This window comes from Pieris rapae, chromosome 2 (assembly GCF_905147795.1).
Source record: "Pieris rapae chromosome 2, ilPieRapa1.1, whole genome shotgun sequence".
NCBI classification, from domain to species: Eukaryota; Metazoa; Arthropoda; class Insecta; order Lepidoptera; family Pieridae; genus Pieris; species Pieris rapae.
In genome coordinates, this window is record NC_059510.1 from 1445125 (window position 1) to 1470760 (window position 25636).

The 25636-nt window shown below is 32.2% G+C and overlaps 3 protein-coding genes across 5 annotated transcripts; 2 read left to right on the forward strand and 1 right to left on the reverse strand.

The window, feature by feature from the left end:
* The first annotated feature begins 1374 nt into the window (after nucleotides 1–1374).
* LOC110995594 (synaptic vesicle glycoprotein 2B) lies at nucleotides 1375–13569 on the forward strand. Its single transcript, XM_022262833.2, has 11 exons — nucleotides 1375–1529; nucleotides 7334–7387; nucleotides 7821–7982; nucleotides 8735–8897; nucleotides 9190–9311; nucleotides 9944–10185; nucleotides 11131–11336; nucleotides 11755–12014; nucleotides 12176–12335; nucleotides 12787–12914; nucleotides 13173–13569. Exons 1-11 carry the CDS (start codon nucleotides 1526–1528, stop codon nucleotides 13226–13228), a joined length of 1557 nt encoding a protein of 518 aa, XP_022118525.1. The 5' UTR covers nucleotides 1375–1525; the 3' UTR covers nucleotides 13229–13569.
* An 852-nt stretch (nucleotides 13570–14421) lies between these two features.
* On the reverse strand, nucleotides 14422–17210 carry LOC110995614 (charged multivesicular body protein 5). Its single transcript, XM_022262866.2, has 5 exons — nucleotides 17037–17210; nucleotides 16777–16928; nucleotides 16447–16612; nucleotides 15892–16015; nucleotides 14422–15682 (listed from the first exon to the last, which is right to left on the reverse strand). Exons 1-5 carry the CDS (start codon nucleotides 17103–17105, stop codon nucleotides 15516–15518), a joined length of 678 nt encoding a protein of 225 aa, XP_022118558.1. The 5' UTR covers nucleotides 17106–17210; the 3' UTR covers nucleotides 14422–15515.
* Nucleotides 17211–18755: 1545 nt separating this feature from the next.
* On the forward strand, nucleotides 18756–24262 carry LOC110995617 (thiamin pyrophosphokinase 1). 3 transcript variants are annotated; one of them, XM_045634370.1, is made up of 8 exons: nucleotides 18756–18866; nucleotides 19088–19221; nucleotides 19485–19647; nucleotides 20069–20227; nucleotides 21297–21382; nucleotides 22065–22344; nucleotides 22611–22742; nucleotides 23939–24262. In XM_045634370.1, the coding sequence occupies exons 2-8, from the start codon at nucleotides 19195–19197 to the stop codon at nucleotides 23941–23943; spliced, it is 852 nt and encodes a 283-aa protein (XP_045490326.1). In that variant the 5' UTR covers nucleotides 18756–18866; nucleotides 19088–19194; the 3' UTR covers nucleotides 23944–24262. The 3 variants fall into 3 exon arrangements, with proteins under 3 accessions (XP_045490326.1, XP_022118562.2, XP_045490325.1); XM_022262870.2 differs by having other exon boundaries at nucleotides 18757–18866; nucleotides 20069–20235; nucleotides 21296–21382; XM_045634369.1 differs by lacking the exon at nucleotides 18756–18866 and having other exon boundaries at nucleotides 19045–19221; nucleotides 20069–20235; nucleotides 21296–21382.
* The last annotated feature ends 1374 nt before the right edge of the window (nucleotides 24263–25636 follow it).

The following is a 25636-nucleotide window of genomic DNA, read 5'->3' on the forward strand; positions in this document are numbered from 1 at the left end:
ATATTTTGATTAAAGAACAAATCTTTGAGGATGGAGGCTCATTTGTGCTCGCAGCTGCTCTGATTGACTCCCCTGAGTCCGTAAGAAGCTTTAGAACCGCAAATTGCTTGAAAACAATCGGATGCTTATTACTACGGACTTAATGTAATACGTAAATAATAGTATGAAAAGTATTTTAGCAAACATAAATCAGATCGGTGCTACATTCGATCATTGTAATCGGTATTTAAAATTTTGTAATTGCATATAGATACATAGAGAGTATTTTTCGACACTGAAAGTGTGGCCCAAACCCATTCCTATTCGGGGCCATTATACATATCACTTCTCTGATGAAGAATCATGGTGATAATTTAGAATTCAGTAAATGTGGCTTTTATGAAATATTATTTATGTAACATTTAAAACACTTTCAAACACAACTTGGATAATTTAAGTTTCATCTATAATTTATTAAATTTAATTATAAAGATATCCTGATCGCATATTTGCCTGTTAATAAATGAAACATTAGTTTTGCTCTAGACTATGGCGAATGCACACGAAATACCTTTTTGTAATTATATAATTTTGATAGCCCGTTTTAACCTGCAAAGTGACTATCGGATAACTTAATCGAAATATTAAGAAGATTCAGATTCGCAACTGAAAGATTTCTGCAATAAAATAGTAAAATACGTCTCACTCACTGCAACTAGACTATATTAGACATTATGTTAATGTTCTTAGTATGACTTTATAAAAATTAATATGACATTTTCATGCCTATTTGTATATGACTGATTGCGCGGATTTTCATAATGTACATTTAATTGAACCACTATCTTAGCAAATAAACGATTTCATTTTATTACTATATACTTTACAGGAAAGTAATTTTTAAAAACATAGAAAAAAAATTGTAAGGACACACTGCAAACATCATCATCAAAGCGATAAAGATGTTAAGTGTGACGATGAACGTTGAATTACATACGAAATATGATCGGGAACCGTTCAACGAACGAAATGTATTGCAATTTAAAACGAATCAACAATGGAAAAATTTAGTTTAACGTACTAAGTACACTTTTACGATACCCCAACGTCGCATTTAGTGATAGTTAGAAATACTATTAAATTACCATAAAATGACTAGTACGTAGGTCACGAATCACGATGTTTTTATTACTTCAACTGTTACATCAAGCGGCTGACAACCACTTGTTACTTTAAAAATTTTCTTATCGAATTTTCCGATAAAAAGTAATTAGCGACAGATTCGGAAATTATATAACGTAACCTAGAGGAAAGATGGATCGTGGTCACTGTGATAACGCGAGATGAGTGATAGCGTGGCCTTACTGTTATCAAATGGTAGGAATCTTCGATAGTGCACGTCTCTCTGCTACCATTCGCACAGAAGCCTTCTCAGGCAGCACGCGAACGACGGCCGCCGCCCGCGCGCATAGTTGCATAACAGGATATAATGCGAAAATAGAACGTAGTGATTTAATCTGGACAATAGTGAAGTGATTTTATTACAATGGGTGAGTGGAGTGATCAATTATTAATATTATATTTGTGCGTATGCGCAACGGATAACGTGAAACTATACGGTTGCCAATCAATATGACAGTCTTTGCGCTTGAAGATCCAAGATCATTCTTTGTTGTATAGAATTGGCTTTTTGGATAGAATTCGTTTGACGATCTATTGTTTTGTATTTTACGTGTATGACAGGTGACAATGAGTGAAGATATTAGCGAATTAACTTTTAAAATTAAGTTTAGATTATTTTAACTAGACTAAAAGAAACTTTAGAAGTTTTGGTTGTGAATAATAATAAATAGACAATAGATTTAGCAGTTTCTATAATATTTTTTAGATGTTTATAGTAATACGAGTAAATATGAACAGAAATGATATTATTACCAAGCCTCTTTACTTGAAATATTAGCAAAAAAGGATTACGTTTATTAGAATTAGCAAGAAACGCATTGAGTCTATGACACCATATTAATGGGACCTTTTGCGAATCGCGTTCAACCATCAATTTAAAAAAATACAATTTGGTAGTTGTAGTAGTAGAATTAGTAGTAGTAATACAAGTAGTAGTTAATCATATTGTTCTGAATTCTCGTGAACCATTTTATGGCTGTATACTGATACTGTATATTATACTGTATATTATACTGTATATTATACTGTACACGATTTACAAAGGTAGTAGTAATGTACCTCTTAGTTATTTACTATTTATACAGGGTGTTGCGTAATTAATGGATTACCTGCGGGTAGATGTAGTGGCGGTTTAAAAATATGTTTAAGTATTAATCTACTGTAAAAATAGGAAATAAGGACTATAAATCAATAAATGTTATAGTCCATCAGTTTTCGAGAAATCTGACATTTCTGAAAATTATAAAAAAAACTACAATTACTTATGGAAGTCTTTTAATTTTTAAACAAATTTTTAGTTTATGAGAATTAAAAAATACTTTAAAAAGTCCACGAGAACTGTAGAAAGTAACTGTATACACGGGGTATGAGGATCACCTTAGGCTTTTTTATTGATGGTACGAAAATCTCTGTATGTAATGTAATAACTGATTTAATTGACCATTGGCAAAGCAATAAAAATACTTGAATATGTCGCGCCCGCGTTGACTTTGACATTGGCAGAACATATTCTAATTAAACGTAATAATTATTGTGAAGTTTAATAACTATTTTTACGTTGTTGGTATGTTTTTGTATAATTTAATATTTTTTTTTATTAAAATCAAATTATATATTTTTTTAAATACAATATGCAGTGGCGAGATTAGAAGATTTAAAAAAGCCTAGACCTCTGCTTAAATAATAATGTGACGATTAAGAAAAGCAGACATATTTTTTTAAATCTACGTCATTATTTATTTTCCGTGTCATTGTATGCTTTGCGTGTACGGGTGGGTGATTCATAGACAACGAGAACGTTGCAAACTTGATTCTGTCATAAACAAACCGTATAAGACCTCCCATAATTAAGTCCCGCGCCTAGCATAAAAATATATTATTGATCAGTCCACAAGTCGAACGCCAACTGTTCCAAAAAACAGAATACTTCTCCCGCAAAGGCCAGCAACGCTCCGACCAAAATGGGTGGCCATGGGCTGCAATGAATGCCTGCTTTGGACGGCCGCTTGTTTTCCCCTCTATGCTGTACCCGAAATTATGTAGTACATTTAACTTTTGTAAAACTTCTTTTACGAATTCAAATGCGATAAAAACGCAATAAGCTGACGAGGCAGGCTGTCGCTTTGATGAAAAGCAATCCTTTAATTTTGTTTGAATACATATTTCAATGTTCAACTAATTTTTTGCTCAGGAAATTTTCCTCGTTATTCAATTTTAGGTTTTACAAAAAAATTCTAATATAGTGGTTTGTATGATGTTCCCAAATATGCCCTCGACTTAGCAATGTCAGTACTTAATAAACAATTTTATCTGTGTGCACATATCAACAATTTTACGGCAGTGAAATCCTTCATCTAATTTTCACGAAAAAAAAATTGATTTATCATACAAATGTTACGTGTGATAAGATAATGAGTGTGACAATTTAATCATGTGTGCACAGGCTATGTACCGTCGCTTATATATAGTTTATTTATAGTTTTAAGTAAAAAATATCTGTCTAGCCGGCGTGCTGTTTACTCGTATTCAAACAGCTTTTGCATGCGAATTAAATCCTTGAACGCGTAACTATTTAGATAAAACCTCTTTACGGGTTTAAAAAAAACATAATTCGATTTTAGAATAACGGATGTTGTCAGCGAGACAGTCGGAAAGAAACAGTTGAACGACCGGCTACATTTCCATTTAATTTATCGTAATATTTAAAATTACCTCGATTTACAGAAATACATGGGCCTTTTACAGCACAATTTTAATCAAAATATGATAACAACTATACTTCATAAATGATCAGTTCAGAATAGTTCTCTTACATCTTCTTATCGGATGAATATTTGACTGAATTATTTCGCGCTGTATACAAAGAGGATTTACTGCCATAAAATTAAAAAAAAGGAAAAAAAGGATGAACTTACTGTATTTGTTGAGCTAAAATATATTCATATAATAAAATAAATTTTGGAATCAAACATCTGCTAAAAGCTATCAAAATAATCGTCTTGATATCTTATGATTAATCAAAATTTAAATAGTAGATCACATGTTGAAAAAGGAAAATCTTTATAACATTATTTATTATTATTTATTTTAGTCCTAAAGCATAGGTATATGTTTGCTAAAAATATACAAGAAAATATGACTTTGCAAATTTTACACACACAAAGGATTAGACAGAAGCAAATAGCAATAATAAAACTAAATAGAATCCTCATTAAGAGCGTGATATACAGTAGGAATTGTTGTAAAATATATCAATAAGATAAAAAATAAAAAAGACGGTCCACGGATTAAGTTCGGTGGCGGTTTATATATAAATAACACACTTTGTTTGAAGCTTCGAACTTATTTATTATAATTAAGATATAATTAAGATTATCAGCATCAACATCAGGGGTAGCTGGGGTTGCAAGGCTGGATTAACAAAAAACTAACTTGACTTATTGACACTTCAATACTCTCTTCAATTCGTAAATCTTAATTCACTTATGTTATGAACATTATGGGAAACGTGAATGTAAATTACAATTTATGATTGTGGTGAAACCAAAGGGCTCATTTTGGCTTCAAGTGTGTGAAGATTGTTAACATTTTGTTTACGCTATTAATTAGTATATGTGTGTAACTTAACTTACATCTATTAATCTATTAATATTATTTATCTATCTTCTAATTTCACCTCTTACTGGATATTAAATTTATCGTCCCTTACGCATTCCCTAGGTGAAGTCAGCAAAATTTTCCAAATTCCTTCTGCTAAAGCCAACCTAGGAGTTCAGGCCTCTCTTTCGAATTCTTCGCGATCTTAACCGATTGGACAGTTCGGTTGTGCTTCCGGAACTAGATATATTCGGTAGTGGGCTGATCGGTTTTATAGAGGGAACATTTGGGTGCCTATCTCGAACCTAATTCAAAAACAATTTTTATTACTTTTCTGCTTTACCAAACATTTTTGGTAATTTTATTGTATGCTTATTCTATGTTATATATTTATTAATTGTTTACTTAAATTGTCATACATTTTAGATGGAAGATTTTTTTTAAGTAGTAGTAGTAGTAAAGTAGATGTAGTATGTATGATGTAGTAAACTATTATACATAAATAATTTCAGGTTACATAACTCACGTCGCAACAATTAAAATTATGCATTTTCAAATAAACAATGCATTGAGAAAAGTCAGAGAAAAAAAGAGAAGTGGAAAAATATGGAGGAGGCTTTATCCCCATATATTTACCCATAAAGGGGTCATACAGAACTCAACCACTAACAAACTACCTTAATTTTTTACAACCTAGGACCAATCCTTATATTCATTTATAAGCTCTAAGAATAATAACCAAATAGTCAACTATGCAAATGTTTGTGTATCCTACGCCCACTGTGTTCAGTAGACTTCTAAACATTCTAAGAAGAGATCATGTTTAATTAATAAATAACTAATCAGCATTAAGCTATGCAGTATTAATATATATTTGTTATTTCAAATAGCAAAGTTATCGTATTAAATTACCAATTAGTGGTAATTCGTTTAGTGGGACCGATTGAAACATAAACATGTGAATGGTAACTCATATAGGAATTTAGTAATTAAACAAAATGGTTAGGCGTGTCATCATATTTGGGGCAAACTCGATAGATGTAGATTCTATAGAAGAAAATTACTTACTTGTGTGTCTGTTATGTCTACACACACAATATCTGACATATTGTGATTCATGTGCCTTTTTCTCTTTCAAGTGTCCTTTTTTGGTATAGATTTAGTTTGTGTTTGAGTTTTGTCCAAATAATTATAATATGTATTATACAGTATTTTGCACTTCTTACAAGTACGTGATCAGACACACGTCGTCGACTTTTTGGGTCTAAGACATGTCGGTTTCCTCACGATGTTTTCCTTCACCGTTCGAGCAAATGTTACATGCCCACATAGAAAGTGCATTGGTGCACAGCCGGGGATCGAACCTACGACCTCAGGTATGAGAGTCGCACGCTAAAGCGACTAGGCCAACACTGCTCAATGCTTGTCAACGTGACTTTGATTTAGAAATATTGTCTACATAAATCTTCTGTTATAAAAACAATTTTGACTACACTAATAAATATCAATTTGCATTTTATTACAAAACATAATATAATTAGTTCGTCAAAATAAATAAATAAAACTAAACTTATATCGATACTTTGCCATTGTAGAAACAGTACTTAAAAGAAGTTATTTTTTAGTCTTGTTTTTTTATTCTTGAGAGCAGTGTTGACTTAGCGGCTTCAGCGTGCGACATCTCTGAGGTCGTAGGTTCGATCCCCGGCTGTGCACCAATGGACTTTCTATGTGCGCATTTAAAATTCGCTTGTATGGTGAAGGAAAACAATTTGAGGAAACCGGCTTGCCCTATACCCAAAAAGTTGACGCCGTGTATCAGGCACAGGAGTCTAATTAGCTGATCATGAAACAGATACAGAAATCTGAGGCCCATACCCAATGCAAAAAAGAACCTAATGCAATAGGTTTATAAAAAAAAATAAAAAAATAAACTAAAAACATAATATACCATATAGACGAAAAAATTCTAAATGAGGAATAAATAAAAAAAATCGTAAACTTTTGTGTGCGAGAAAACTATAACATTGATATATTTAATAAAAACCAAGAGATAATGATTTATTAGCATCATAGCTACATTCAAGAACATATACACAATACACTTACTTCAGTAAACAGCATCTTATCTGAAACAATAGAATATTTCATTAATAAAATTATGAGGGTAGCTAATCCTTCGCAAAATAAGGTCAGTGCAGCGCCCTCATAGTTGAATGCATTCAACTCCACACCATTTCCGCCTCAATCACGGTCATACAAGACTTATAGTAGCATATGAGGAAAATACTATAATTTAAGATGCATTACTAGATATTATTCAGTGTTATTGCGGATTGTAAAAAGAGCGTGTGTGTCAAAAATGATTGTTGAACAGCATTTGACTGTAACGAGAACCTTACGGCCAGTTTTGTCAGTTAAGTGTTTTTTTATATGGGATTACGGTTTAGTAATTAAATTGTAGTGTATGCGCAGTGCGCAGGTGCATAAAACGATAAATAATCAGCGCGCGATCTCTGTTGGCGTCGCCAAATATTGTTTCGTAATGAAAGTGATGTGATAATTCTCTTTACAGGTTTAGATTTCTTGGAACATGGAGCGGACTTCGAAGCTGCTATTTCGGCGACTGGTATGTCGTTTATTAGTATTTCAAGAAAATAAGTATTGTTTTAAGAAGTCATACTGTTAGTATAGAATAATTATATTAGGTCAAATAGTGTGCTCTTAGTTGAATGAAATTGTAGAAATAATTAATATTTTGATTACATGCCGTCAATATGTTGGATTTTGAAATGGTAGGTATCACGTATATGGTATCTAAAATTGAATGCCTTTCTTAGCAGCTACAGTCTAATTTCCATATGACAATCTTTATAACAATTTAATTTATGTTTTGGATAAAATCTGTGTTTAATTAAAAAAGCGTTTACTTAGTAATTTAATACGTTGTATTTAGCTATTTTAATACTTCTAGTATTGGTACTTCCAAGAAAAACTTAGAAGACTTCTATCTTTGGCTTAATATATAGCCCATGTTTTAAAGTACAAATCCAAATTTGCAGGCTTTGGTCGATTCCACTTCTGTCTCCTCGCCATCACCGGACTGATTTACGCTGACACTGCCATTGGTATCACGATTGTGTCTTTCGTGTTGCCGGCAGCGACATGTGACTTCAAAATGACATCTTCTGATAAGGGGTGGCTGACGGCTGCCCCTATGTTGGGTAAGTTTATGTTAGACAGGCCTTTATGTGTAAAATTATAAAAATACCAGCGAGCCAAGGAATAATTATTTTAGTGTTCTTTGGATTATAGCATAGTTTGCCAACAACATAGAATTTATTTATTTTGATGATATTTCAATGCACAAAAATCAAGCATAAATGCTTAGACGACTCCATTAACATTTCTAACTATGAAGCATTCTAATAAACAAATACCCCTTCGAGTGTATTGCTCGAAAGTTTGATTAGGCGTTTTAAATTATAATAATATATTCTTATATAATTACTAGCTGTCCCCGCGAACTTCGTTTCTTCATAATGCCTAGCCTACCTCTAGAACATACCAACAAGGAACATTTTGCTATGCAGAGATTGTTCGGTTTTCCGGAATGAAAACTTTTTAGGTTCTGTGAATTTTTCTCTTTATGAACCTCAGAGTTCATGCCATAAGCTTTTAATTAACAAATGAAAAATTGGGGGTCAATTGTAGAGGGGTGAAAATTAAGGGTTGTATGTATTTTTGTATGCCGTATCATATAAAACAAACACAAAAAAATGACCTAAGATAGATGCTGATTCTCAGAGCTACTGAAGAAGAATTTTACTGATATAATTATTATTTCCCAAAAAATACGGCATTGACAGGAAAATTATAGGTACAATATTATGTGAACTAGATACTAAAATCTTATACATATAAATTCAATTACAATACTAGAAGCTTGTAGGTTCTGAATATTTTTTTCTTATAGGTATGGTCATCGGTTCCTACTTCTGGGGATGTCTGGCAGATACCAAAGGTCGTAAGGTTGTACTGGTCTCCACACTTCTGTTGGATGGCTTCGTTGGCATCTTATCGTCATTTGTCCAGATTCTACCCATTTTCATGGCTTGTAGATTCATTAACGGATTTGCGTAAGTTATGTTCTTTATTTTTTGTAGTAAATATAATTTATTTTCTGTAAAAATTATGATAATTTATTACACATAACACAAATAAGAATAATTTTCTGCAGCAGATGAATTTTAATAATTAATAGCCGTTACTATTTAGTATTTTCTTTGGTTCACCATCGGAATAAAACGTTAATATATAAAAGATTTGATTATGAACAAATCAACTTCTTTAAAGTTTTTTCGATTCGGCCAATTATTTGACCTGCGACGGGGTTTTTTTCTTATTCTATAACTGTATTCTATATTACAGCGTCGCTGGCGCTATGGGTATCTGTTTCCCATACCTGGGCGAGTTCCAGGCTACCAAATACCGTGAGAAAATCCTGTGCTGGATGGAAATGTTCTGGACACTCGGTGTCATCTTGCTACCACGTAAGTTAATTGGTGAAAGTAATCATCATTAATTTGCTAGCAGTTGCAGCAGTTGGCCTAGTGGCTTGAGCGTGCGACCCTCAACCCTAAGGTTATGCGATCGTGTCACGGCTGGGCACCTTTTATTTTTATGAGCGGAATTTAAAAATTGAGACATTTAATTAACAACAACCTTGGATGTTTATTTAATTTAGATTAATCATATATATTTATTGAGTTTGCTATAACAAATAAATGCTAAAAATGGCGAATCCACTCTAGACTATTGTGGAAGAAGGAAGTTGTTGCTCTTCCTTCAACCTAAAGAAAGAAAGAAAATCCTTATTATACACAATAACAGGACATTTGATAGAATAATATGCACTAGCCTGGGGGCTTGTGTGGGCACAAGCATTACCTACGTTGCTTCCAGCCAATCTCATAGTTTTGTCCTATAACCTGTACAGAGCTAACATGGCAAAAGGCTGGCATGGAAGGCTCCTCAAAGGCCTCAGTCCAGAATATATTGTTATTGTTGTGGAGTGTGGCTTTAACGCAATTCAGGGTTTGACCTCATCGCAGTGATTGTAGCCGTAGACTACAGCTGTGGCTGCATTATAATAGTTTAATATTTTACTCATATCACATTCCAGTTTTCGCCTGGGCTATCATCCCGATACAAGGCATCAGGATGGAAGCAAGTGGCTTCTCGTACGACTCATGGAACTGGTTCGTCGCTGCTTGCGCCGTGCCGTCTCTCCTTCTCGGGTTCTGGCTTATGACCTTCCCCGAAAGTCCCAAGTTTATGATGGAGTGCGGTGACTACGATGACGCGCTTGCATGCCTGAAGACCGTGTACAAACAGAACACTGGCGATGACCCCGACAACTATCCGGTAAAGTTTTGGAAATTGGATTTCAAAACTTCTATAAAAATATACGGATAATCATAAAAATAAGTAATATGACAGCTATGGTGGAATAATTTCGCTTACCGAATTAACAAAAGTACGGTAAAAGAAAATCTCGAAAAGCTAAATAGTTGTCTTTTATTAACATAACTTTTACACATTTAAAGAAAACACTTTTTTAAAGGATTGAAGCTATGTATTATTATAAACTGATAATTATTTTACATATTTTTTTATTTTTCCCGATGTTTCGCATGTTGGACAGCGTGCGTGGTCACGGTGACTGAAGACAAAGGGGTGTTGAATGTCAAAAAGTATCACAGCTGTATAAGTTTATAGTAATACATAGCTTCAATTTGTTAAAAAAGTGTTTTCTTTAAATACGGTTAAAGTTCAAGAGGCTAGTACGAAGTATGAAGCCAATATGCCTAAGACGAATTGAACTTAGAACACCATTATCTGACTTATTAATACTGTGTCATAAGACTCACAGAAAGTTCGCCACTAGATGTTTGACTAAACACAAAATAAGTAAATATGCTCTGCAATTAGCACTGACTTTTCCTATTGTGATTGCTTGCCGTCCACTCTGTTGTTCTTGGTACTATCCCATTTATTTTTAGTAATATTCTATTATCTAGGCATGCCAACAATGCAAATCTCATTTAAAGATTGCATAGTTCCCATGTTAAATTTAGTTTAAACCTTTCGAAACATTATAACTTTATCTATTTTATAAGTTTTTTAAAAAAGCAAAATGGATTTTATAAGTTTGTTACATTCTAGGAAATAATGAACACTATCCAGCGTAGCAGCATAAATTTTTGTGCGTCAAAATAAAGAATTTTTGGAATTAAAATTGAATTAGCGATTTAAGTTACGTTACTATGGTTTGAGAATCAGCTAATAAATATACCCATCTTTTCCCAGATCAAAAGCCTCAAGGAGAAGCAACGCACGATATCAGTGGCGTCACAGAGCTCTCAGAAATCCGTGCGATCGCTCAGTATGCGCAAGCCCAAGGATCTTAAACGATTGTTCAGTGAAATCTGGGCTCAGACGAAGGCGCTATGCAGACCTCCCTACCTCAAATATACGATACTCACTTGTCTCATCCAGTTTGGCTTAACGACTAGGTAACATCTGATTTATATTAATCATCCAATTTGTTGTCCATGTTTGACTTTGAAGATAATCTTTTATGTCTAAAACTTTCTAATACTCATCCTGTATTATTGACATCTTATAGACATACATTTAATAAAAATAAATATAAATAATTTTAACTTCTCTAAGATTTGGAGTCCGGAGAGGGCCACTTCCAACTTTTTCAACCCTAATTTCGCCTTCGTCATCAAATTACTTCCAGCTACCCTTTCGATCCCGTCGGCCCATTGATCTATAGTCCAATGTATTGTGTTGACCATCCCTTTGCCAAATTTTAAAGCTTGCTTTAGTTTTAATTATAACAAATCGTTGTTTGATAGTAGTGCAGACATGTTTAAAGATGGTGGAAGAAACCGTACATAACTTGAGATCTTTTTTTTCTACCAGCTACTACACCCTAATGATCTGGTTCCCCGAGTTGTTCAATCGTTACGAAGAATTCGAGCATCGTTTCCCAAACACCTCTGCGTCTGTGTGTGAAGTTGCTGGAGTTGTCGTCAACGACGATTCCGCCGATCCTTTCGACTGCGAGAAGATAATCGATCAGAATGTGTACATGCACACATTGATCGTCGGTCTGGCCTGCATCCCCACATCTTTGTGGCTTCCACTCTGCGTACACAAGCTTGGTGCCAAGTTCTTCTTGAGTAAGTATATCAGTAGTTTTATGTTACTTTTCATACAAAGTTACAGTTTCATACAAAGCTGTTGAAACATTCATAAAACTAAAATATATTTATAAAAATAAATGCGCTAATATTATATTCTTTTTTTATTTAAATTATAGTAAATGAATGAATTTTTCCAGTCTTCTCGCTGAGTTGCGCTGGTGCCGTCACAGTTGGTCTCCTCTTCATCGAGAACTCAACTCAAAACTTGGTGCTATCCTGTATCTTTGAAGCCCTCACCTCGCTCGCTATCAGTCTTGTGTTCTGTGTGCTGGTAGATCTGTTCCCTACAAACCTCAGGTCAGTTTTAGTGTAATATTTTATGCAGGGGGCATAAGGTAGATACATAATTTTAAATATTTGTCTTTAGTCGACCTTTCATTTTTGAAAGTCATGTTATGAAACTTAGGAAACTTAATTGATAAAATTTATTAATAAATCACTAGAATATTGTTAACACACACAGTATATCCATTTCCTCCATTAACAATCAATGAGAGGCACCCTGTGGGGCGTAGACCTTACGTTGTGAAATACTGAGTAAAAGCATTTTATATGATTCATTTTAATTAATTATTCAACACAGTTTTCTAAGTGGCTTAAAATATATACTTAGATGTTGGTACTTCGTTTGATTTGGTTGTTGTACCAGGCTGCCCCAGTAGGAATTATTCACACACTCAAGCAAAATTGAGGATTTATGTTTATTAAGCATATCACGTATAGTGACCTGACTTAAAAATATTTCTAGGGTAATGGCAGCAGCTTTATCACTGACTGCGGGACGAGGTGGTGGTCTCATGGGTAACTTATCGTTTGGATACCTAATCGACATCAATTGTGTTGTGCCTATAGTGGCGTTTGCGGCGTTCTTATTCAGTAAGTATCTTAATGTTTTGGTTGAGTATATAAAATTTGCTTAATCATAAACAAAATCTTTTTTTTTACCAAGTACAGATATGACAACTTTTTCTTAGAACACATAGAAATTCAAAAGTTATTCAATTCTTTAATATTCGAAATTTAAAAAAAGTTATAATCTGTGCAATTATCATAAATGTCAATTCTGGCGCTTTTTTATTCTACATCGAAATCTCGGGTCCACAGATGTAACATAGTCTAACATTATTTTTTCAGTCGCCGCAGCCCTTTGCTTCCTCTTGCCAAAGACAGGGCAGGAGGCCCTCGACTAGACGAGTTACAATAGCTAGCTTAGATCAGTGGTACTCAACCTTTCCTCGAATACCTCAGCCTAAAGGCTAAACTGAGGGTTGGTCATCGCTGAATTCACTTCGCCGTTTTTAGACATTTCGTCAACTTGGTTGAGTATGTCCCTAGATACTTGTACATATTAGAATGTAAATAACGGAATAAGTAATAACGTCCCGGGATCGGCGCATTCTGTGATTCAGTACAATTTATTGAAATACAGATTATTGTAAGATTGAACAACAGTATTTTAGTGTTGACTTTGTAATATAATGTCCTTAAATTATTACTATATTTATTATTAAAGGTTAATTCGCCTATTAAATAATTGTTTTATTTTTAAACCTTTTATGCCATGCAGTAACTCGCTCTAGGCGGCTTCTAATTGTGTTCCTGAGTTGGCGCCGGTACTATGACGGACTTTTCCGGCACCTATACATACTGTACTGTCCCAAAGAGCTGTAAGACTTTCAATACACTCGATCGCTATAACATACATGGAGAGGTTCTCCAAAATAATGTTAGACATTATTAACGGACAGGTTACTAGAGGGCCACCGGCTTATTAGCAATTGTCAGTACGGCTTTCGTCGTGGCCGCTTTTTTTTGTATACCTTACACATAGAGGCAAGTGAGTCCACAGGAGAGGCGCAAAAACCTTCGTTTGGGTATGAAAAAGAAGAATTTTTCTGGTTAATCGGAGCATCAAGGTGGCGGAGCATGGTTTGAATTCAAAACTGTGAATGTTGGCCTCAACTTCAAGGCTGGGTCCTATCCCAAACACCATTCCTTCTGCATATCAATGACATGTTGCAAATTAGCAACATACTCTTGCGATGACGTACCGAATCAAACTGGTGTCGTTTTAGCCCAATTTAACCCTAAAAAGAACTACTAAACGAATACAAATAAAACTAACGAATATAACTAAACCAATAGCGTGTATTTTTTTTCTCAATTTTTCTCTATAGCGTCTCCTACCTCTCGCTCCATGGCACTGTGCCTGAAGCGACATTCGCTCTCTCTTACACTCTCTCTCTCTCTCTCTAGATCTTTCTGACTTGCTTGATCTCACTTACTAAATATTTTCTTACATCAATTCAGAATTATGACAGTTTAGTGTTGATACGGTTATATTAATCTTTTATTTTAAAATCCCATAAAATAATTCACAACATGTTTTTAAATATTTTTATTAAACATTACATAATATTAAGATGTTACAACAAGCCTGGTAATAAGTGCATTAAATAATCTCTCATTCTCAATCTCTTTCTATCTTCAGTAGTTGATTAATGGAAAAAAACATTGAACAACAAAAATAAACCTCTCAACCTGATTTAGAGAGACATTATTAATTTGAGAGACATTTCATTACTCAAAAAATTAAACAAAAAAGTGCCTTGTAGGCTTAGCACAAACAAGACCTAATTTAAATATATAGAATATAGGATAAATATTAGGCAGTCCTCCTCATATATATTTGGGAATAATAAATTCCAATGTTGTGAAATAATTTTTTACCTTGAATTAATAAATAATGAAAAACTATTATCTATCTTTTATATATCTACAAGATCTAATCACTTTTTATAATTCACTTTTTTTTAGTTTTCTGTGCTAAAGCTAAAATGTATGTGACATTGCAATGTGTTTTTGTGAAACATTATTGGTGACCTCGACCATATTTTATTTTCTTGTTCCCAATACTACATGTTCTGTCTCCAACTAAAATCTACTGCCCTTTGCCTTATCTTTTATTGTATTATAATGTATTATCTTGTTTCATAATTAATAATAATGATTAATAATTAATTATTAGCAATTGCCTTAAAAATATATTTTGTAATAAGGGTTTATTGTTTTTTCAACACTGCAAAAAAAATTTTGTAGGTACAAACTGTTGCTCATTGTTGATATAAACAAATTTATACCACTGAATTATTACAACACAATTAATGAATTATTAGTACACATATTATCAACGGAAGGGAACAAAAGTTGGCATCACAGAAATAATATTCAGAAGAAAAACTTATAGTAATTAAATTAAAATTATTTAACTTACTTTAAATGTGCAGAAATTAATTAATATACTATATAATAAAAATCTTAAAATATTTCATGCTAAAATTAATAACCGCTTTAATAATAGAGGACATAAGTTATTAATTTAATAATTAACAAATACTTTTCAATTTCCAAATGTTTCAAATTAACATAATTTTTTAGCGACAAAATATGCTTACACTTAAGTGAATCTGATAACTGTTACTTAGCATGTGCAGCACTAGGCACTTGTGGTAATCCAAACTCATCAACCGGTACACCATCCTTATTCCTGATGCTGTCAGCACCTGGTTCCTTATCAGGTGCCGCAGGTGCTTTAACCACGTCATCGAGGTATGATGTGTCATCATCAAGGGCTATTTCATCACCTAAAATTTAAGTGAAAGTACATGAAGAAATATTTCTTATTTGACTCACACTTGCAAAAATAAAAATTCATACTAAGAAAATAATTATCAATATAAAAACAGAATAATTTAACCTATGTAACATTACAAATATTGATTGCTGAAATCTCATTAGGGTGTGTCAGTTGGTATGCAATGATGTACAAATTAATAATGAATTATAAAAATACCTAAAGCATCCAATTCTGCAGCCAATTCATCATCATCAATCTCCGGCATACCATATTGCCTACCAAGGGCTTCTTGAACTTCATCTGCTTGTTCTAACATATCTGCCAATTCATCGTTCACATCCTGAAAATATAAAATAAAAGAGGTGAAGAGTCACTGTCAACTTCAATGTCAATATGAATCACATTTGGTAATTAAAATTTATAAAAATCATGCATTTAGCATTTAAGTATTATGAAATCAAAAGTAATTTTGATTCTTTATAATTTATTCTGTTCTGTGTGTCTAATACCACCAGTATTATTAAAACACAAAAATAGATTTAATAAGTAAGCTTCATGTTATTGTAAAAAATAAGTCTCCTTCTCTCTCAAATGTTAAAATTGAATCTGCAAAGGAGACATTCAGAAACAAGACTTAAAAGTCTGTGTCTCATTTATGAATTATATCAGGCAATAATTCAGAGTCTGTTTGTTCCAAGGTCAAAACTTTATATAAAGATTACAAGACAAGGTTTTAAGTGGAGTAGGATAAACACCTGATTACCAACTTACATCAATAGAATCAATATTAATCTTCTTAAATTCCTTCTTCATAGACTGTACACCATCTTTCATAGCTGTAATGGTTGTATGTGTATCTTTCAATGTCTGTGTTGTATAATTTGCCTGCTCCATATTAAATGATTGTGCTCTTAAATTTTCTATTTGTTGTTCATACCTATAATGAAATTTTTATACCATAACTGTTTCACACTCATAAGTTAATTTAAGTTAAATAACTTTCAATAGTGGTTACAAACTTTATGCACAGAATCAGTAGATGATTACATTTAGAAATAAGGGGAATTTATTATAAGAAATATATGAAACTTATGTACTTACATTTTTTTTTGCTTCAAAACTCTCATTGCTTTTTGTTTGACAGAGTTTTTCGCAGGCCCTTCTCTCATTTTTGTCATTTGGTCTTTATATTTTCTCAGTTCTGCATCTAATTTATTAACTTTTTGTTCAATGCCATCTGCTCTGCTATCAACCTGCAGATTTATTAAATATTATATGTAATTAATGAGAATATAATAAATTTATTTAGTTCTTAATTATTGCATGAATCATATAAAGCCATGTTGATAGTAGGTACTTACAGTACTGATGCAATCCGTTAAGCTGGGACCTGGGGCTTTAGGTTTTCCTCTGCCGAATATTCTATTCATCTTTAGCAAATTTTTTCTTTACTCTCGAAAAAAGCAAGTAATGTTTACAAATAAAGCAAATAAAAATTCGTCTCTAAAAACTAAATGAATCTGATTTATGATTTTACAAACTGAAATTACAATTTACATGTCAAAATATAGTTTGAAAATTTACATTGTTGTTTACAGATAACTACAAAATGCAGATAGTTTACACAGCATAGTAGAGCTGCGTTTGATTTATTTATTTGTTAAATTACACTACACCTTAAATAATGTTACATAGCTTTAGTATATGTATGTCGTAATAGGCACACACACGTAAACACAAGATACCACAGGCATGAAGATCTTTATTACGGTGGGTGGGAGCTGCTCTTCCTCCGCGCCTCCGATTATTTATATACACTCTGGGGGTAGGTCAGACAAGACCACGTGCATAGTGGGGTGCTCTGATTCGGTTTTGGGTACTTTTTGAAAATGAAATTTTGGAAATAAAATAAGTAAACACTTTATTATAGTAAAATTAGCTAATACATAATGTTGCAAACAATGAAATACTTACTATTAATTAATTGCACTAATCAGCTCTTCATATGCATCTAAATAGTAAGTCATTTTTTTTTATCTCCATGAAATAACTCGCACAACCAATCCGTAAAATTAAGCAAGTTTTTCTGTTGTCTCAATTGCTTTTTTAATCCTCTCCACTGGCTCTCGATGCGCTGCGTGTGTGTCCAATTTGGTGCCACATATTCCTGAGTTGGTTCATTATGATTAACTCTTTTATGAATATATCCATGCTCAGGAAGGCTCAGATATCCGTTCCAATAATCCGTGTGAATGATGGAGCCTTCTCGAACATGTTTTTTTATAAGTGGCACCAATAAGTCTGCAGACCTTTCATTATCGGGACACACCTCAAGCCGCAGATCGTCATTCCCAACTTCAAAAATGCCAATCACCCAATGGCCTTCGAAATGCCTCCCACGGTTGTATTTTCTTTTGCCAATTTTTTACTCGTCTATTTAAACAATTTTATAAGGACCCCCTATCTTCCCTTGGGCCCTTTGATGTTCAAGTTCAAATATTACAATCGTTTCTCGACAATGGCTAAACCAGTCAGCCACAGTTCTATCTGAAACTACGAGGCCGTCATCACAAGCTAGTTCCTTCTTAGTTTGGCGGTAAGACAGTCCCTCACTTAACGCATACCTTATTTGGAATATTAAATAAAGAGGCAGATGTGAATTTTCGGACCATGTTCTAATAGCACGAGAGACTGTCTTTGTACGGCAGTTACTTTTCCGGCATCTAAATTTCCCAACTTGCCCGGAATTTTTCTCCAGTTCCACATGGATCTAAAAAAAAACGGTATTATAGTAAACAGCAAATTACTGACTAATTATATATAGGCCCTTTTAAAACCTGACCTGACCTGAAATAGCAATGATATTACAGTAATCATAACATAAATCAAAACCAATGTTGCCAATCTGTGGGGAATTCCCCAAACAGCGGGGATCTCAAGTTGGTTGGGGAATGGGGATTTATTGGGGATTGGCATTAATAATTAATAATATTATGTGGGGAAAATGCGCGGATTTCGACATCATATTACGTGTTAATATTATTTATCTATTTTCTTCAAAGATATTTTCAAGATTACCATAGAGTCATAATAATTATCGATGATAGCTACCAAATTTTATTCGCAAGATTCGCGCTTATGAATAGTGAAATGTGAATACTTCAGTAATTAAAATTACTTATCAATTAAAGGTTAAAATTTTATTATGTTTTAGTTTCAATTTATATTATGTTAAAATCTGTGTCTTTTAAGTATAAATCCAATCCATGAGCTTGGTTATTAAATATTAAAAAGACAGAATTACTTCAGGTTATTGTGATAATAAATATTTATTCATCATTATAAATAATAAGATATTACGTTTTACTGATATGCTCTGACATAATATGACCTTATGATTGAATTTTTAAAGGTAACACAATAAGTGCAGTGTGATATAAGGGCAATATTAAAACAGTATTGCAAAATTTTAACAATATAATTTATTAGATCCAGAAAGTTAAGCTAGAGTAGTAAGAAATGACTGCCAACGGAATAGTTAATAAGGTATGTAAAACAGGAGTATTATTAAATACTTTATTTAGTATATAGACTAGCTCTTAGTCTATAATATGTTTGTATTTATGTATGTAGTAGTATGTATGTAGTTTATAATATGTAATTTCTAAATATACTTACATTGTAATATCATATGTAGTATGTATTTCTAGATGTTTTGTGGTTGTGTCTAAACTAATGGTGTCACTTTATTTTTAACTGAATCAATAAAAGTTTTTCATTTATGCCACTTTTATTTTTTGTTGTTGCAGAAATTTCCCTGCAATACAATATGTAATGTCATCAAATGTTGGCAATGGGATATATCTCCATTTATTGAGAATGTAAAACAGAACAGCACAAAGTATGCAGTTGTCATTTTAAATCGTCCTATAACTCAAAAACAGGACTTTGTCAAGAGTTTGTGGAATAATGGTAAGTTAATAGATGCCAAATGTTAGGAAAATCAAGCAAATTATAACACAAATATTATTTACACTAAGGGTAAATGCATATAGTAAATTATCTATATAAGTTCCATATACTTGAGATTATAATTAATTATTTAAAAGTGTGTGCGTAAGGAATATAAGCTTCTTTATTACATTGATTAGTTAATATACTATTTCATCCATTTCTTAATATTAAAAACATTAAGTTTTACAGCAATATTTTTGGTTTACATTAATTAAATATATTAATCATTAACTGCATTTAGGTTTAATTTAATGATTCAGAGTCAAGTCTCAATGCTGTGTTGCTCTGAATGAAATAATATTTTTTGCCAAAGCTGAGGTTTACATCATAGTTTGTGCTTAGTCTCAACTCAAAATTTGACCTTTGAATTTTGTTTTAGCAACAATCAGAGTGACAGTAGATGGTGGGACAACTCATTGGAACAATTTTTATAGTAGCCTTGTAAATGAAGACAAAAATAATATCAGGTTGCCTGATTTAATAACTGGTGATTTTGATTCTATCACCCAAGATGTTCTGCAGGAATTTAAAAAGAAAGGTTGTGAGGTGAACTTGACATAAATGAACAGTTCTTGTTAACTTAATACACAATAATTACATATAAGTATAATCATAATATCCTTACATTAAAAACAAAAGTTTCTTTAAACACTATCCCAGGAACTGAAAGTGGAAATCAGTAGAAAAATTTAACTAATATGAGAATATTACAGTACATTTAAATATTGCCTTTATTGGGTGTGCTGCAAAATCAGTTAAAATTATGCAAATCCCAATTATAAATTGTTCCTATTCAAAACTTTTAAAACAATTTTTTGTAAACATGGTATGAATTTTTATTAAAACAAATATCTTAATATCACGTGTATTTAATAATTTTAAAGAACAACATAATGCACATCCACATTTTGACAAAAGTTTTGGACCATATATAGGTACTTAAATACTACTGGTATATTTAAACAAATTTGTTTGTTTAAATATACAGTAACATATTTCTTTTCCATTATCTAGTTTATGCAATTTATTCAAGTTAAACAATACACTATATGAAACAAATATTAATGTATTCTGTCATAATCGTGTTTATGCTATGAAAAGAGACAATAAGGTATTATTATTACTTATAATGGTGTTATTAGACTTGATTCATTAACTATTAAGGTTAGAATGTTAATATTTGTTTGACTTATTACATATTATTGATATTATTAAATTACTGAAACCCCTTTTAATAGGCTTTTCATGTATTTTTTGTACTAAACATAGAGGTATAAAATAAATCAGTTGCACTTAATTTTTTTTAAGTCTTAGCCCCTGGTTTCCTGATCTGCTTGATTATCACTAGTTAATCTAATAAGCAGGTAGGCAATCAGCCTCCTGTGCCTGACACACACTACTTTTTGGATCTAAGATATGTCGGTTTACAATGATTTTCCTTCACCGTTCAACTGAATGTTAACTCAACACATAAAAAACAAGTCCATTGGGGCACAGCCGGGGAACGAACCTACGACCTCAATGATCGCACGCTAAATCCACTGGGCCTACACTACTCATATATGTGAATGTATATCAGATGAATAAACATTAATATTGTTTACAGGCTGTACACACACCTGACCAAAACCACACAGACTTTACGAAGGCCCTAATGGAATTGAATAAATATAATGAACAGCATAAAATAGAGGTAAGAAGCTACTGAAACTATTTTTTTCTGCTTAGTGATCTAGTTACTTATAGGTGTATAGTCTGTGTTGCAAAATTTGCCAATATCACTGGATTTGTAAATTTTCTATTTGCTCCTATACTCTGTAATACAAATATCGACTTCAATAGATTTTTTGTTTCACATAAGTTAGGGGCCATCTAAATGTTATGTAAGCACAGATTTACTGCAATTGATTCCCCCTCTTATTAGCAAAAGCAAAGCTCTCAAAAATATTAGTACATAAACGTATTTTCTTTAGAAACTGTCGAAAATGCATTTTGTTTTCAAGTATTGACGTGTAGGTAATATACGTTAAATGTAAATAATTACTATTGACCTAATCAGCACATAAGAAAATCAAATACCGTAATAAGTGTAAGAGCAATGGACATAATTATAAGGGCGATAGAAATAACACTTTAGAAATGAGGCAAGATATGATACCTATTTGACATAACAATCTACATACCACACTAATGCATTTTCTGTATAGGCTGCTCAATTATTTTTTAAAACATTCAAGGAGTAGATACTTAAACTAAGTACGACTCACGGATGTCAATGCCATATTGGCAAACGAAGAAGTTGGTGCTAAGTCTCGACTCTGAATCTGAGCTTTATAGACTAGTGGTTCAAACTCTTAAGATGTGTGATGTTTCAGTTGGATCACATTGTAACATTAGGCCAGAATTCAGGCCGCATTGACCAAATTCTCGGCAATATTCAGACACTATTTCTGGTCAGAGAAATGCACATACTGCCGCCTAAAACAAATGTGTATATCATGTCTGATGATACGGTATCCTGGCTTCTTTCGCCTGGTGACCATGTTATTTGTGTGCCAGAGGAGACCAGGACGTTTAGACGGTCGTGGTGCTCTTTGGTGCCTATTGGAGAAGGTTGTGAGGCGGTTACAACTAGTGGACTTAAGTGGAACTTGAGTAAGTTTACGTGTTCTTATACAAATTCTTTTATTCTGAAAAAATATTTACCGAAGAAGACTATAACGATATGACCAGGTTTCCATTAATTATTGTGTGTGTATCAAGATGTTCCTTTTGCTTATATTTATTATACTACTTTATTATACTAAGTGATACCGCCGCCCATGTGTTTTTACTAAGACATCATAAAATATTACCATCAAGCTTATTTTTTTTAAGTATAACCTAATTAATTAATAAGTATTTTTACGTATTTTTTTTAGATAATCAGCCTTTAAAATTTGGCTCCCTCGTGAGTACGTCGAACACATTTGATCCATCGGGATTTGTTAAAATAAAATGTAGTCACACTCTACTGTGGTCAATGAGGGTGCCGAGTTTAACTGAAAAGCAACGTAAGAAAAAAATATTTATTACATAATATATAAACCCTTTTTAATGAATTATATGGCTACAATTAGAAATTTAAGATTTACTGCAATTTATCCCCCCCCCCCCCCCACTCTTGTCAACAAAAGTAAGTAAAACTCTCAAACATAAATCACAATAGTACATAAACGTGTTTTTTTTGGTAGGAAACCTCGAAAATGCCTTTTGTTTTCAGGCATAGACAATGTGTGGGTAATATATGTTTAAAAGTAAATAATTGCTGTTGACGTAATCACCAAATAAGAAAATCAAAGATCCCCCTACTCCGTATAGTGCTTACGTAATACTTGATTGGCGCCTTTGTGGTCATTATTTTTTTATGTAGAAATTTGAAGTTAGGTATTTATTCGACCAAAGAGTAAAATGTAGTCTTAAGTTTTGAGATTCTTGTCTGTCTTCTGTTGGTCAAATTAGATTTTGATTAAGAAGAGTCATAAATCGATTTTCCTTTTAAAATCGTATGTTAACTATTTTTTATTTTTTTATTTTAATTGATAAAAAATAAGTTAATTTATCTTAACTATGGAACTAAAAAAATGCATGCGTGCAAAGTACACATGTCAGAAGTGAAACTTCTTTGTAAATTAATTATTACTAAGGTCAAAAAGCCCCAAAAGATGATCATGTACCAATATATATTGGTTAATATTGACATTGGATGTCTCAAATGTATTTGGATTCTGAGGACTGTTTGCACATTGTATACGTGCTTTGCTATTGATAAAATAATGTGTAAATAAATTAAAACTCTGCGTTTACTGCACAAGACGTTATGCGACAGAATTGCCTTCTTACCTTCTAATATGTAATATCTAATCAAATACATCAGAAGTTTCATATTAGAATCGAGAACAAATACACCAATGTATTTATTGTATTTTTCTCGATTTCCCTTTCTCATTCTCTCAATCGGTCTCAATCGCTCTCTCCCTTTTCTTCGACAAAAACGCTGCACATAATCGTGACGTTTCCTCCGTAAAATTACCCTCATGGGCCTAAAGAAGTTTGACTTTAAAAACTCCGAAATCTTATTTATTTTAATGTTAAAAATAACACGACGCATTGCTATAAAGGAAAATAAGGCGTTAATTTTTAACATAGAAATATAAATAAGTTTTATTTTAGTTTATCTTTCGAAAACATTTATAATTTTTATTTTCAGGTTAAAGCTGTTTACAAATAATACTTAAGCCAAACAAAGGAAATGGGTTTCTTAGCATTAGCTGTATAATGAATCCAATCACACAAAAATACTCGATTTACGTAATTTTACCCCATAGTAGTTCTTAATATCGACCATAGGAAACTTCAGCCCAACTTAAAATGCTTGTAATTGTTAAATTAATATTGAATTTTGTATTTATCATAAGCAGCAATGTTCAACTCCAATATAATCCTTATAGTGTATGCAATAAGTACAAATACTAATTCTTATCGTTTCTTATCACCCATGTAAACTTTTCAACATTAAAAGACTACAGCCTTATTTAATTTTTTTATTGTATTTGGCAGAAAACAACGAATACGATTTACAATTAGTTACATTGCCTTAGGCATTGCTAGCCAATAGTGAATAGAAAATTCTGGTTTTTTTTTATCGATAATTTACTTAATATGTAATTTTTTTTAATTAATAAAAAAAAAGAAGACGTATCAAAATGTTTTACGTTAGATTTAATTTTTCGTCCGCGGGGCTTGCACAGTTGACAACTGATAATAATTAAGGGATAAACATTCGATTGTTTATAATATCTGGATTGTGTCTTTAATTAAATTAAATTCTTTGGAATGCGTTTTTTAGAATGTCTGTTTATATGAGGACCAAGTTTTGAAGGATTTTCGTGTAGTCGATAAATTTTGCTAGTAGGTACGTAAACTATAAAAAGTAGGATGACAGGTTAATAATTATTATTGATGATTGCGTAACAAATGTATGGAGCCCGATTTAAATGAGTTTAGAAACATGTTTCAAGTCGCAAGCTTGTTTCATAATAATGCTAATGTTGTATTTTTTACTCAGCATTAATTCGTTTGGTAATGTTTGTGTTTGTTACATGCTTATGTGTGAACTTAGAAAGCACCTACAATATTTTATAAAAAAAATTATTTTAGTGTATTGGGTATATTCTATTACTGTAATAATTGAATTAATTCTAGATTATACGTGGTTCCTTAGTTTTAATGTTAAAATAAATGTTGAAATAAGTAAAGTGTTTAATTCTTCTTAGTCTTAACCATATTATTTTTATATAAGTCTTTTTAGACCAGTGTTACCCAATGTGGGGCATAGTACAAAGATTGGGAAACATTGGTAGTAGATAATGGACCATTTTAGTTTCGAGTAATAATTTTAATTGATAGAATATTTTTGATAAATTTTTTGGTAAGTTTCTTTAGTCGTAACGGTTTTATAGTCATATTTTATATGTACATACACTAGTCTAATTCGCGTTCAAATCCATTTATTTGTCTAATATAATATTTAAACAGCTACTATATATAAAGACAAATGATCATTGAATTTCAAAAGAAAACATGATTGCTACGCTGTATTAATATTATTTTAATTATGAATAGCTGATATTTAAGATACTAAAAAACTATATTTACGCTTCAATAATAAAAATATAAATTAATTTTCATACAATTACTAATTAATCGTGAAGTTAACGTAGCGAGGTCGCTTGAAACAGTGATGCCAACCGCACGGCAGATCACGAGATTCGTTAGATCTTCCTTATCAGCTGATTAATGTAAATACAGCTCTCACGATTTTTATCGTCACGTAGGATATTATATAAGTTTCTTTAAGTATAGTTTATTATTCTATGAAATTTAAAAAAATCGTAGAATTTATAAA

What these genes read in the sequence shown, in the direction of transcription:
- LOC110995594 (XM_022262833.2), top strand. An exon ending in GACGGCTGCCCCTATGTTGG is followed by an intron (nt 7,983 to 8,734) that starts GTAAGTTTATGT and finishes TTTTTCTTATAG; the next exon opens with GTATGGTCATCGGTTCCTAC. An exon ending in TGGTGCCAAGTTCTTCTTGA is followed by an intron (nt 12,015 to 12,175) that starts GTAAGTATATCA and finishes GAATTTTTCCAG; the next exon opens with TCTTCTCGCTGAGTTGCGCT.
- LOC110995617 (XM_022262870.2), top strand. Translation starts at nt 19,195, where the DNA reads ATGACTGCCAACGGAATAGTTAATAAG. An exon ending in CCAACGGAATAGTTAATAAG is followed by an intron (nt 19,222 to 19,484) that starts GTATGTAAAACA and finishes TTGTTGTTGCAG; the next exon opens with AAATTTCCCTGCAATACAAT. An exon ending in TGGACTTAAGTGGAACTTGA is followed by an intron (nt 22,345 to 22,610) that starts GTAAGTTTACGT and finishes TATTTTTTTTAG; the next exon opens with ATAATCAGCCTTTAAAATTT.
- LOC110995614 (XM_022262866.2), bottom strand. Translation starts at nt 17,105, where the DNA reads ATGAATAGAATATTCGGCAGAGGAAAACCTAAAGCCCCAGGTCCCAGC. An exon ending in TAACGGATTGCATCAGTACT is followed by an intron (nt 16,929 to 17,036) that starts GTAAGTACCTAC and finishes ATAAATCTGCAG; the next exon opens with GTTGATAGCAGAGCAGATGG. An exon ending in TGCAGAATTGGATGCTTTAG is followed by an intron (nt 15,683 to 15,891) that starts GTATTTTTATAA and finishes CTTAAATTTTAG; the next exon opens with GTGATGAAATAGCCCTTGAT.